At 40.8% G+C, this 12,750-nt stretch overlaps 2 protein-coding genes across 3 annotated transcripts in view; both read right to left on the bottom strand.

The window, feature by feature from the left end:
* The window catches only part of LOC137333723 (mitochondrial inner membrane m-AAA protease component AFG3L2-like), a 47,830-nt gene extending 46,798 nt beyond the window's left edge, over positions 1-1,032 (bottom strand). For both annotated transcript variants that reach the window (XM_067998035.1, XM_067998036.1), the window contains exon 1: positions 680-1,032. In XM_067998035.1, coding sequence (XP_067854136.1) covers positions 680-820 — 141 coding nt within the window. In that variant the 5' untranslated portion in view covers positions 821-1,032. The remainder of the gene's footprint in view (positions 1-679) is intronic.
* A 3,847-nt stretch (positions 1,033-4,879) lies between these two features.
* def8 (differentially expressed in FDCP 8 homolog) overlaps positions 4,880-12,750 on the bottom strand; it is a 51,453-nt gene continuing 43,582 nt past the window's right edge. Inside the window, exon 12 of the mRNA XM_067998033.1 lies at positions 4,880-8,745. Within this exon, the coding sequence (XP_067854134.1) occupies positions 8,652-8,745 (94 nt within the window). The 3' untranslated portion in view covers positions 4,880-8,651. The remainder of the gene's footprint in view (positions 8,746-12,750) is intronic.

Here is a 12,750-nt window from a genome sequence, read left to right as displayed (position 1 = left end):
GCCGGCCTCCCATCTTCCGCCCTCCATAAACTCGAGCTCATCCAACACTCGCACCAAGTCCCGTTCACCCATCACGCCTGTGCTCGCTGACTACATTGGCTCCCAGTCCAGCAACACCTCGGATTTTAAATTTCTCATCCTTGTTTTCAAATCCCTCCACGGCCTTGCCTCTCCCTAGCCCTGTAACTTCCTCCAGCCCTACAACCCTCCGAGCTGTCTGCGCTGCTCTAATTCTGGCCTCTTGCACATCCCCGATTTTAATCGCTCCACCACTGGCGGCCGTGCCTTCAGCTGCCTAGGCCCTGAGCTCTGGAATATCCTCCCTAAACCTCTCTGCCTCTCTCTCCTTCCTTAAGATGCTCCTTAAAACCCTATCTCTTTTCCCCTGTCCTAACATTTCCTCATGTGGCTCGGTGTCAAATTTTGTTTGATAATCGCTCCTGTGAAGCGCATTGGGACGTTTTAACTACCTTAAAGGCGCTATATAAATGCAAGTTGTTGTTGTTGTTCATGACAGGACTGTAAGTTACTGGAACCCGTAAGGTTCATCATCTCGGCACATCCACTTGAACAACAGGGCACACGGAATAAATTCACACAATGACACTTTTCAATCATCTTGGTTGTTACTCGGAGGAGCAGCTACAACAGGACACACACCCCCAGGTCCCCTTCTCACCCGCCAGCAGCCGCGCTGCCCCGGCCTTACTCCGCCCCACAGTCCCCGGCCCCGGGTGAAGAGGCGCGACCAGCCGGACAGCAGCCTCAACGCGAGCGCCATGGCCTCCGCTCCACGCCTCAATGTCAGGCCGCAGCTCATTGGAAAGGCTGCCCGCCTCCCGCCGCGACCACGGACATCAAGCTCGCAACGTTATTTGACGATCCACTTTAGCTTTAAAATAAAATTAGATTTATTCAGACGTAAAGTGACAAACTTTCCCGTCCCTATTTTTCCTTCTGTAAAGTTTGTGTTTTGAAACAGTTTAAAGAGCACAACAACGGCAAGTTGCAAGGGTTCCTCCAATTAGGTCCCCAGTCCTTTAATTAATGCGCTCCGGATGGAAAAACGTTCTGCCTGCTGGTATGTTCCGGGACTGCAGTTCTGGAAATAACTGTGTTCATTGAAATCAGAGCCTCTGTTACTGTGTGTGTCAGGTCTGCTCTGCAAATTATAGGCGACCATTCTGTTGTATGAGAGTCAAGAATTGGGGCTATATTTCTAAATTTTAAAAAAAAGCAAAGATCAGCCACTTTTCTATACAATAAAATCCCCCAACAGCAAATTTAAAAATCTAAAATAAAAGCAAAATACTGCAGATGCTGGAAATCTGAAATAAAAACAGAAAATGCTGGAACCACTCAATATTTCCAGCATTTTCTGTTTTTATTTTAAATTAGTTCATCTGTTTTGGTGGTGTTGGAGGAATAAATGTTGGCCAAAACCCTGGGAGAACTCCTCAGCTCTTCTTCAAATAGTGCCCACCTGAACAGGCAGACAATTTTAGTTTAACAATTCATCTGAAAGGTCACACCTCTGACAATGCAACACTCCTCCAGTACCTCACTGCAGCACCAGCCTAGACTATATGCCCCAGTATTGCCATATGGTTTGAACGTTTGGCCACTGCGTCAAACTAATACCATCAATCAAAAATAATGTGCATTTTTATTGTACATTATCATTTCTCCCAATGTCCCAAAGTGCTTCACATACATTGAAATACTTGTTGAAATGCAGTCACTGTTATGCAGGAACATGTTAGGATGAACTTGAGAATTGAAGAATGCAAAGGACTTTGAAGATATATCATTACCGTGCTGGGAAAATGTTTGCAGTTAGTAAGACAGCCTCCCCAGTTTATTTTTATATCATCTTATGAATTAAATTTATGTTTTGGTAACTGTAACATATTGAACTGATGCATCAATACTAGGTAAGCCAAAAAGCAAAAGGTATGGATTTAATTCTGAGATACTCCATAGACTGCCTGATTTTGCGCACGCTATCAAGGAGATATGCTATTTAGCGATTCCCATTCTTCAGCAGAGCAGAATGAGGAAGTAATTGGTTTTCTCCTTTCCTCTCTGAGGAATTCAAATTACCACTTGACAGCTATAACCATCTTCTAACATCTCAGTAATGTAGCATTCAAAAAAAAGTCTAGATCCAGAAAGCCCGTTTACCCTCAGCCTGGGAAGCTATGATGTATTTGTCAGGTTCCTAGTAGGTTAGAAATAGAAGGCCCTTGCTCAAGTGGTCTGTTTGATTTCTAATAATTTATTAGGTTTCTAATATATATATTAATGAGGGTGCTGGGTCAGCTTCCGGTCATGGTCTGTCCTTATAACTCAAAGGCAACAACATGTCAGGGTAATCGATTCTCTGTGCAAGTTAGTTACATTTAACATTGCAGCTTAACCATACTGTGGGACTGCTGAAGGTGATTTTTAAAAAAGAAATATCACTTCAAGGTGAGGGCAAAGTACAAGATTCATTGCCAACTATTGTTCTTCCTCTTTCAGGTCCTATTTGCTCCCTTATTTCGAAGCATTCTCAATAAACGCTCAGACTCTTTACAAAGCATGGATCTCAATGTCAAACATTTAGGTTGGAATTTTAAACCCCTCCCCGCCAAACAACATTTAAAAAATTAAAAATTGTGTAACCCGAACCCCAACCCCACAGTGCAGTTGGGAGCCTGATTTAAATTTTAATGGCTGCCGGCCAGGTTTCCCAGGGCTCGGGAAACCTGGCAGCAAAATGGAGATGGGAGGAGCCGGATCAAGCAGGTGAGTGCTTTTTATTACACTGCTCATGAGTCCGGAGCAGAAGTGCTCTCACTGGTCCTTCAAGCAAATCTTCTACCATGATCGGCCGACCCCCCCCCCCGCCCACCCTCACCAAATCCACGATCCCAAGCCTTTCCCCTCTCCCTCCCGATTGCTAGTCCAACCACCCCGCCGCCTCTCCCGGTCTCCCCACCCTTACAATTGATGGTCCAACTCACCCCCCACCAACCCCAGATCTTTCCCGGTTGCCAGGGACCATTCCCAATGTTCCCCGGCTGCAGCCTTCTACCACTGGCTTACCTGCCTGGCAGCCGGCCAGCCGTTGGGCTGGAAACAGAATTAAAAAATGATAGTGAGGTCCTGCTGTTAAATTCAGCAATTTCACCGCCATCCTGGGATTTCTGGAATCCCCCCCACCCCCGGCAACGCACTCCCCGCCTCCCCTTAATGTTCAAATGGTTTTACCCATTTCAGTTTCTAAATCAAATTTTTACTATCCGAGTTCATGCAGATTCTCCAAAAAAGAACTCACATGAAGGACATTTGAGTATGGAGACACACACATCTGTACGCACATTCTGAATATACACAAGTTCCTTCCCATCAGGTCCCTATAACATTCAGCATTGTTGAATAGATTTGTAACCTGTTCCCAACTCACCTGAATTCCAGCTGTATAATAATAATATTCCCCCAAAACTTGGGGGCGATGGGAATGCCATCACCTCCAAATCACACACTACCCTAATTTAGATATTTATTACCAATCCTTCAGCCTTGCTGGGTCAAAAACCTGGAACTCCCTACCTAACGGCATTGTGGGAGCACCTTCACCATACCGACTGCAGCGGTTCAAGGCGGCGGCCCATCATCACCTTCTCAGGGCAACTAGAGATGGGCAATAAATGCCAGCCTCGCCAGTGTCACCCACATCCGGAGAATGAATAGAAAAAAAATTCTCCCCATCACAACCACCTGCTTCCATCTCTGTAATAATCTTCTATCTCTGCCTCTCGCTCATCCCATTCATGCCTTTGCCGACTGCAGACTTGATTACTCCAAAGTTCTCCTGGTTGGTTCTGTCATCCATCCTTAATAAACTTCAGCTTATCTGAAATATCCCTGGTGCCTGTGTCCTATTCTACACTAAGTCCTGCTCACCCATCACCCCAGCTTTTGTTGCCCTACATTAGCTCCCGATCGCCAGTGCCTGAAATTTAAAATTTTCATCCTTGAGCTTAAATCCATTTATGGCCTCAACACTCTCTCTGCAATTCCCATCTGTGCTACAACCACCCCCTCCCACTGTAGGGGGTGATTTTAAACCCTAAGAACGGGTGGGTTGGGGGCAGGTGGAAGTTGAAAATAGTTGTATTTTTGGGTCACAACTGCAAAATTTTAGGACTTCGCATTGCCAGTAGGAAGCCTGTACTTTTATGCGCGGACGTTAAATCCGGAAATAAAGCCGGGTTGTGGTCACGACCCAAAAAACAACTATTTTCAACTCTCACCCGCCCCCAACGCACCTGTTCTTGGGGTTTAAAATCACCCCCTAGGTTTCTCTTACACCTGCCTCATGTGTATTCTCCACCATTGTTGGCCATATCTTTAGCCATCTGCTAATCATATGCTGCAATTCCCTTCTTACAGCCCTCCAACTGCTCACCTCTCTCTCCTCCATTAAAAGACCTTCTTTAATACGTACCTGACAAACCCTCCTCATTTCTCCTTTTTTGGCTTGGTGTCTGTTTATTTCTTTATGTTTCTGTGAACATTTTTTTTCTGTTAAAGGTGCTATGTAAATGTTGTAGTTCACATTAACAAATATAGCTTCCTGCTTATTAAGATACCTTAACCAAGAAATGTCAGCCCAACCATGTAACCATGCAAGCTTATACATTAGCATTATTTAAACATTCAGTCACTAATACTGTGATTTATATTTTGACAGGCAATGTGATATTTAAATGAGATTCTACACAGTCACAACTGCACAGTGATCAAACATTTCAGCTTTCATTTGAATTGGGTAATATATCAAGTGGCCAGAATTTTGAACAGAGGTCCAATGAAAAAAATGAACAAACCCTGAAATATAATAAATTTATTAAATATTTAATCTGCACATTACAAGAAATGGTCAGTGTAATTTAAGCACCATATACAGTATATTTAAAAAGGAATAGCACAAGATGTCACGAGTTGACCTTAGTGGACAGTATACAACAGTATTCTTTTCGATTATGCAAACTAAATTACATTAAAACTACCAGGGATTATGAATATATATATATATCTCAATCAATCTCTGGTCATAATTATATATATAATTAACAAACATGCCAAGAACCGTCATCATTTTCAGAGGGAAAAAATTGTTCTGTAATAAGTTTCAAGAGTTGATATTTTAAAGCTGCCTGTCCCAAGGACTAAACAATTTACTGTATGAAAAGTACTTGTATTTTCTAAATACCACTACTGTAAATACATTTCCACTCACTTTTTGGTCAGATTTTAAACAAATACTTTTGCAGCTTTCCTTTTTAGATACCAAGACTTAAAGAAAATGATGTAAGTGGTAGAAATGTGCAGGTTGATCAGCATTTAAAAGAGAAAGATACCCTAATGTTTCAATCATATTACATTAGAAGTATTAACCCAAAAGTGAACTTGAATAAAAAGCAAAATCTTGGAGATGCTAGAAATTTAGTTAGGGCAATGTTTCAGGTCTATGACCATTCATCAGAATCCAATGAAGGAGTCATAGGCCTAAATCAAGAACCTTTTTGCTTTCTCCACAGATGCTGCCTGACCTGAGTGTTTCCAGCATTTTCTGTTTTTAATTAGCCTGAAACGATAGCTTATCATTCTCTTTCAAATGCTGATCAACCTGCTGTGTATTTCCAGCATTTTCTGTTTTTAAATCCATAGTTTTTTCAATTCCAAACATCATTAAGTGAAAGAACTATACAGAGCCATAATCAACCTCCCACTTAAAGAGTCACTGGCCTGTATTCATTTAATGGATATATTTTCACATGCATATTCCTCTTTAGTACTCAAAAGGATTGAAGGAAACAAAAGGTTGGCCTGATTTTATGCAGAGTAGAGAGACATTGCTGCATGTACCTCCCAAAGACCACTCGTCAGGTTGGCCTCTGTTAACTAACAGGTTATATTTGAATTTAAAAAAAGACAAATGATTTTTTTTTAAAAGTGCACAAAATGGTGAAAGCACAATTTCTTTAGGAGGCGATCTGAATGGCAATACTTAGGAAATTAAAACTTTTCAGGAAGTGCATAACAATGTTTAGCTATAACACAATGCAGTTTTTGATACAAAAACTTCAATTAGCAGCATGATTCTTTATATAGTAGTGGTGGTGGGAATTCAGAAAGGATTGTACAGTAATTGAAGAGTTATATTTTACCTCAGGGTTTGTTAAGGATAAGGGGATAAACCAGCACATCAAGCTATGCAAGGCCTAATAAGTGCTTCAGGTACTTCCCCTCCCTTCCCTCCATTGTGATAATCTTAAAACAATTAAGAAAGTCACAACAATAGACCAGGAAAGGGATTATAGATCATAACAAGCTCTTTATGCAGAGACAAAGATTTCCATTTTGCTTTTGATCTTGTTTTCAATGATTATATCCGCATAATTTCCGATTTCAGATATCCAGCATCCGCAGTATTTTGCTTTTGATTATATCTGCATAATTCCTCAAAGAGACATCATCTAAAAGAAGTCACATTGTCACATTACCAAGTACTAGTTAACTATTCATAGGAAAAGTATCAGACCGGAGTAAGTGTCAACATCTAACATTTAGTGTAATAAGAAGTGTATTTTTACCCCCACCCATATTATCAGATTGTCAAAGTCAACACAGATGGCAGAAGAGCCATCATCATAGAACTGACTGTATTTATTTCATCAGGTATACTAAGCCAACTCATTTGTTATATCATTTGAGATCCCTCTTTCCCATTGAACAACCAGTATCCTTTACTTGGTTAGATACTGGTTAGAGCTGCAACAAAGGGGTAAATACTAGGGGTGAGCATCGAAACTTGGCTGCTAGTTCAAGCTTCTAATTAGCTGACTTACCAAAAAAGGATAACCACACATTTCAAAGGAATACAGTTGATCCAAAGTCAATTCTGAATGTTCAGCAGTGATCAATGTTGTACAGTTTTTTTTATTAAACTAGCAAATTTCATTGGGAATTACAATATAACATCAATTACATTCGTTTTTTTTCTCCTTCAACAAAAACAACAATGTGACAGGTCCAACAAAGTCAAAGTATTCGATTTAACAAAAGATTACTGGTTTATTACCATTTCCAGCAAGACAAATTAAAATCCAGGTGTCCACTTCATATCATAACACTGTAACAATCTGCAGAATAAACAATATTTTGTGCCAGTGAACCTATACCTGAGCCAAGCAGATCAGCAGTATTCAAATGTACTGTTGATGTTTGACTGGCCAGCCTGGCTCACTAATAGACCCTGGAGGGCTAGACCTATTACTGGGAACTGGATTCTTCAAATTCAGGTCCAAATAAATGCAAATGCCGTAACAGATGGCCCTGGCTGGACAAACAACAGGAAGTTTACCAATGCTTTGTAGGTGGGGGGGGGGGGGGGTCCGCCAACCTACATATAACTCCATGCTTAGGTAAGTGGATTGTATCTCTCCAGATGAGTCATTGCCTGTGTAGATCTCTTAGTAGCTTGTTTTGGAGACTCAGTAATGGGTTTTCTATGTGTCAGACACCCGAATGACAAAAAAAGACTTCAGAATGACAAATGGCAGTGACAATCATGTTTAAACAGCTTGCTACCAGATGCACCACTGCCTACAGTCTAATGCTGCACAGGATTAGATTTTTAAACTGGTGCACACTCACTGCAAGGCATTTTCATCCTCCATTCCTACATGTAGGTTGGGAACACTGGCTCACTAAAGCATCAGCTCTTCTGTTCCCAAATGGAACACAATTCCACTGTGCTCACTCTCCACCCCTTCCTTTCACATTACAGTTTCTAGCTTCTGAACTAAAGAATCAGAACTTGCTAATGCTGCTATCTGAAATGCTAACAGGCCCAGATCTATACTTACTATTTGCCAATTTAAACATCTGACCCACTAATCCTGAAGGTAGATTTAACAAAGCACAAGTTATTAGGGAAGCGTTTCCTCCTTTGTCAAATTATTGGACTGATGCTAGTGAAGAGAAAATAAAAAAGGCACTATTACTAACATTTTGTCTTTGTCCCGAGGATGTGATAAGGCGCTATACTACTGCAAGTTTTTTCTTAACGAATCCTCTCACATGAGGCCAGAATCTTTTTCCTGGAATCCATTTAAATACAGTGAATGTGTCTGCAGTCAGTCAGATGTAGATGGACTAAACATATAACAAAACTGAAATACATTTTAAATAGAAAGTGCTCAGGAAGAAATGTATATAAAAGTGCACTCCTCTTGGTATTATGCTGGTTGGATTTTATAGACCATTAAAAGATCTAAGAAAACACCTTTCAAAGGTTCTCATTTCAATTTCTATAACTGCTCCTTGGATTAGGAGCTGCCTTTTTAGTCCTTCATTGACTGTTTGTACTCAGACTTCTTTCACAAATTCAGGGACATTTTAAATTTTCTTATACGTGCACTTAATCCAGGTCTCAATGGCTTATACTACTTTTTTGGTCCAATAATGGAATTAAACACCTCCATTGTTAACATCTACATTATCTTCCCACACCACTCAGCTTAAGTTAGCTGGCAGGAAATGAAATGATCAGCATCACAAATTCTCGGTTGACAATCCTTCGTTTGGACTGGGGTTCAGTCTGGGTGCGTTGGTCCAATTTGAAATTGTCTTCTCATTGACAGCCGTGGACACCTTGGACACGTGGTAGAATTGTCATAATAACAATCTCTGAGAATAAAACAAAAATAACCAGTTACCATTGTAACATACTAGTTACAGAGACATGTTTATTACTGCAAATCAAACTCACTAGAATGCCTACAGATAAAACAGGGCCTCTGATTTACATGAAATAGCATGGAAACAAATATGCTCAGGAATGGAAAAGGCCATTGTGGTTGTCAGGCTGGTCCCACAGCTCAAAAAATACGATGCGTCTTTCTCCTACAACTTCTCAGAGCGATCTATTCTACACGTTCACCACCCTCTGTCAAGCAGTTGATTCTAAACTATCTGCTCATCTTCCATCTTTTCATCGAGTCCTTTTTACTCTGGATATAGAATTCATGGGACTGAAAGTCGATAAATCCCAAGGACCTGATGATCTACATCCCAGGGTTTTGAAAGAGGTGGCAATAGAGATAGTGGATGCATTGGTTGTCATCTTCCAAAATTCTATAGATTCTGGAACATTTCCTGCAGATTGGAGGGTAGCAAATGTAACTCCACTATTTAAGAAAAGAGGGAGAGAGAAAACAGGGAACTACAGACCTGTTAGCCTGACATCAGTAGTAGGGAAAATGCTAGAATCTATTATAAAGGATGTGATAACAGGACACTTAGGATTTGGCAGAGTCAGCATGGATTTATGAAAGGGAAATCATGTTTGACAAACCTACTGGAGCTCTTTGAGGATGTAACTTGTAGAATAGATAAGAGGGAAACCAGTGGATGTGGTGTATTTGGATTTTCAGAAGGCTTTCAATAAAGGTCCCACACAGGAGGTTGGTGAACAAAGTTAGAGCACATAGAATTGGGGGTAATATACTGGCCTGGATTGAGAATTGGTTAACAGCCAGAAAACAGGGAGCAAGAATAAACGGGTCTTTTTCAGGTTGACTAGTGGGGTACCGCAGGGATCAGGGGCTTGGGCCCCAGCTATTCACAATCTATATCAATGATTTGGATGAGGGGACCAAATGTAATATTTCCAAGTTTGCTGATGACACAAAACTAGGTGGGAATGTGAGTTGTGAGGAGGATGCAAAGAGGCATCAAGGGGATATAGACAGGCTAAGTGAGCGGGCAAGAACGTGGCAGATGGAATATAATGTGGAAAAATGTGAAGTTATCCACTTTGGTAGGAAAAACAGAAATGCAGAGTTTTTTTAAAATGGTGAGAGATTGGAAAATGTTGATGTTCAAAGGGACCTGGGTGTCCTTGTACATGAGTCACTGAAAGCTAACATGCAGGTGCTGCAAGCAATTAGGAAGGCAAATGGTATGTTGGCCTTTATTACAAGAGGATTTGAGTACAGGAGTAAAGATGTCTTGCTGCAATTATATAGTGCGTTGGTGAGACCGCACCTGGAGTATTGTGTACAATTTTGGTTTCCTTACTTAAGAAAGGATATACTTGCCATAGAGGGAGTGCAACGAAGGTTCACCAGACTGATTCCTGGGATGGCGGGATTGTGGTATGAGGAGAGATTGAGTAGACTAGGCCTATATTCCCTAGAGTTTAGAAGAATAAGAGGTGATCTCATTGACACATACAAAATTCTTACAGGGCTCAACAGGGTAGATACAGGGAGGATGCTTCTCCTAGCTGGGGAGTCTAGAACCCGAGGTCACAGTCTCAGAATAAGGGGTAGGCCATTTAGGACTGAGGTGAGGAGAAATTTCTTCACTCAGAGGGTGGTGAATTTTTGAAATTCTCTACCCCAGAGGGCTGTGGAGGCTCAGTCATTGAGTACATTCAAAACAGAGATAGATAGATTTCTAGATATTAAAGGCATCAGGAATATGAGGATAGTGCAGGAAAATGGCGTTGAGGTAGAAGATCAGCCATGATCTTGTTGAATGGCGCAGCAGGCTCGAGGGGCAGGATGGCCTACTCCTCCTATTTCTTATGTTCACCACAAAACCAGGACGTCTCAACTGTAGTACAGAACTTTGCACACATCTCTAGATAGGGCCGAAACATTGCTCTACACAAACTCACTATTGGCCCCTTGCAATTATTTTCTACCCCTCTGGCTACACACTCCAGTGTACTAATATTCTAATCACTAGAACCCACTTTTAATCTGGTTTCTGAAGATGCAATATCAGCTCCACTTATGGACATTCTATCCCTTTCCCCTCCCCACCATACTTTTAAAAGCACAAATGATATGATATCTGTACAGATGACTTCTGGATACAATAAACCTGTATTTAGTATAAGTTTCCTTCCTGCCCACTCCCTGATCTGCATAGCATTCTACAAAATACACAAAGAAAATACAATGCCATGAAGAAAAGGATTAAGGAAAAAGAAACTGAAAAGAAAAAATATCATCCTTGAAGAAATTGTTGGATCCTGCTGAACTTTGGTGGATATTTAATTCATAACAGTCTCTGGAAATTCCAGGTTCTCTAAGGCGGCCTTCGAGACACACGACAAAGCAAAATCGTTGAGCAGAAATTGATAGCCAAGTTCCGCACCCATGAGGACGGCCTCAACCGGGATCTTGGGTTCATGTCACGCTACACGTAACCCCACCAGCAAGGGGAAAAAAAAGTTATCTGTTTTTAATATTCTCTCTATCTCTGCCTTTTGGGTCTCTTTCTCTCTGTGTGATTTGACACAATGTGTATTCAGCATACTGGGACCTACTGTTTTCCGTGGCTAACCTGTCTGAACACCAACGACACCTTTGATTGGTGTGATGGTGTCCCAGCCTAATATAAGATATGCGATTTGAGAACCTTTCACTCACTCACCTGACGAAGGAGACAATCTCCGAAAGCTTGTGATTGTAAAATAAAATTGTTGGACTATAACCTGGTGTTGTAAGATTCCTTACATTGGTTGGATATGTTGAACGTTGAGTTTACCAAGACTCATTGGTCTCTTTTGGTTTCATCCTTAACTATTTCAACATCATTCATGAAGTACTTGTGTCACTTAATATTTCTTCCTATGTGCAGTGCATTTATCTGCATTAAATATCATGTCATTATTCTGCCCACTTACATATTGTATCCAACACATTCTGTAATTTCAGAGCTGCTTCTCCTAGTTTGGCATTATCTGCAAATTTGACCACCTTGTATTGAGTTTCTGAATGCATATTTATATAAATCAGTAACAGCAGTGGTTTGACACTGACCCCTAGGGCACCCCACTCAGTATTGCCCCTAACTCCAATATAACTCGTCTAAAGAGTTTTTTTTCTACCCTTCAGTCAATTTCTTATCTACTCCCCGTGTGCCTTGATTTCTAATGTTTTGAATTCAGCTAATAGCCTTGTTTGTGAAAGTATAGGTACATCACATTGTAGGCCCTCCCACAGTCCATATGGGTTGTTACTTCCTCAAAGAAATCAAGAAAGTTGATCAGGTAGGAACTTGCTCTTCTGAATCCATGTTGACTACTGTTTATTAGGTTATTATGGTATAAATCAAGTTTACCCCTGATAATCAGTTCCATTATTTTACATAGAACGGAAGAATAATGGATCTGTAGTTGTTGTGTTTGTTTTATTCCCCTTTTTGAATATGGGCGCCATGTTCATCTGTTTCCAATCTACTGGCACCTCACCAGTGTCCAGTGACTCCCTCAATGATAATCAGCGCCTCACAAATCTGCACTCTAGTCTGTGTCCCTCAGCACTCGAGATAAATACCATCAATCCCTGGGGATTTATTTGTTTTGAGCTCTTTTAGACTGTCTCGGACTTCCATCTCTTTTATATTAAACAATTTTACAACACCAAGTTATAGTCCAGCAATTTTATTTTAAATTCACAAGCTTTCGGAGATTTTCTCCTTCCTCAGGTAAATGTTTCAAGATCTCCTTGAAGCCTACGCATTTATACATATTGAATAATACATGGTGTTTACAGACTGCCTCTGCAACTGCCCGTTGCCAAGGCAATCACCGTGTTCAGACAGAGAGGTGTCATCTGCAGAACCCCCGAATACACATTCACAAAAAAACAAACAGGGAAAAAAAACAGAGAAAAA

Source organism: Heptranchias perlo, chromosome 16 (assembly GCF_035084215.1).
Source record: "Heptranchias perlo isolate sHepPer1 chromosome 16, sHepPer1.hap1, whole genome shotgun sequence".
Taxonomy (NCBI): domain Eukaryota; kingdom Metazoa; phylum Chordata; class Chondrichthyes; order Hexanchiformes; family Hexanchidae; genus Heptranchias; species Heptranchias perlo.
Note: the sequence above shows the minus strand (reverse complement) of the source record. Positions and strands in the feature narration are given on the sequence as shown.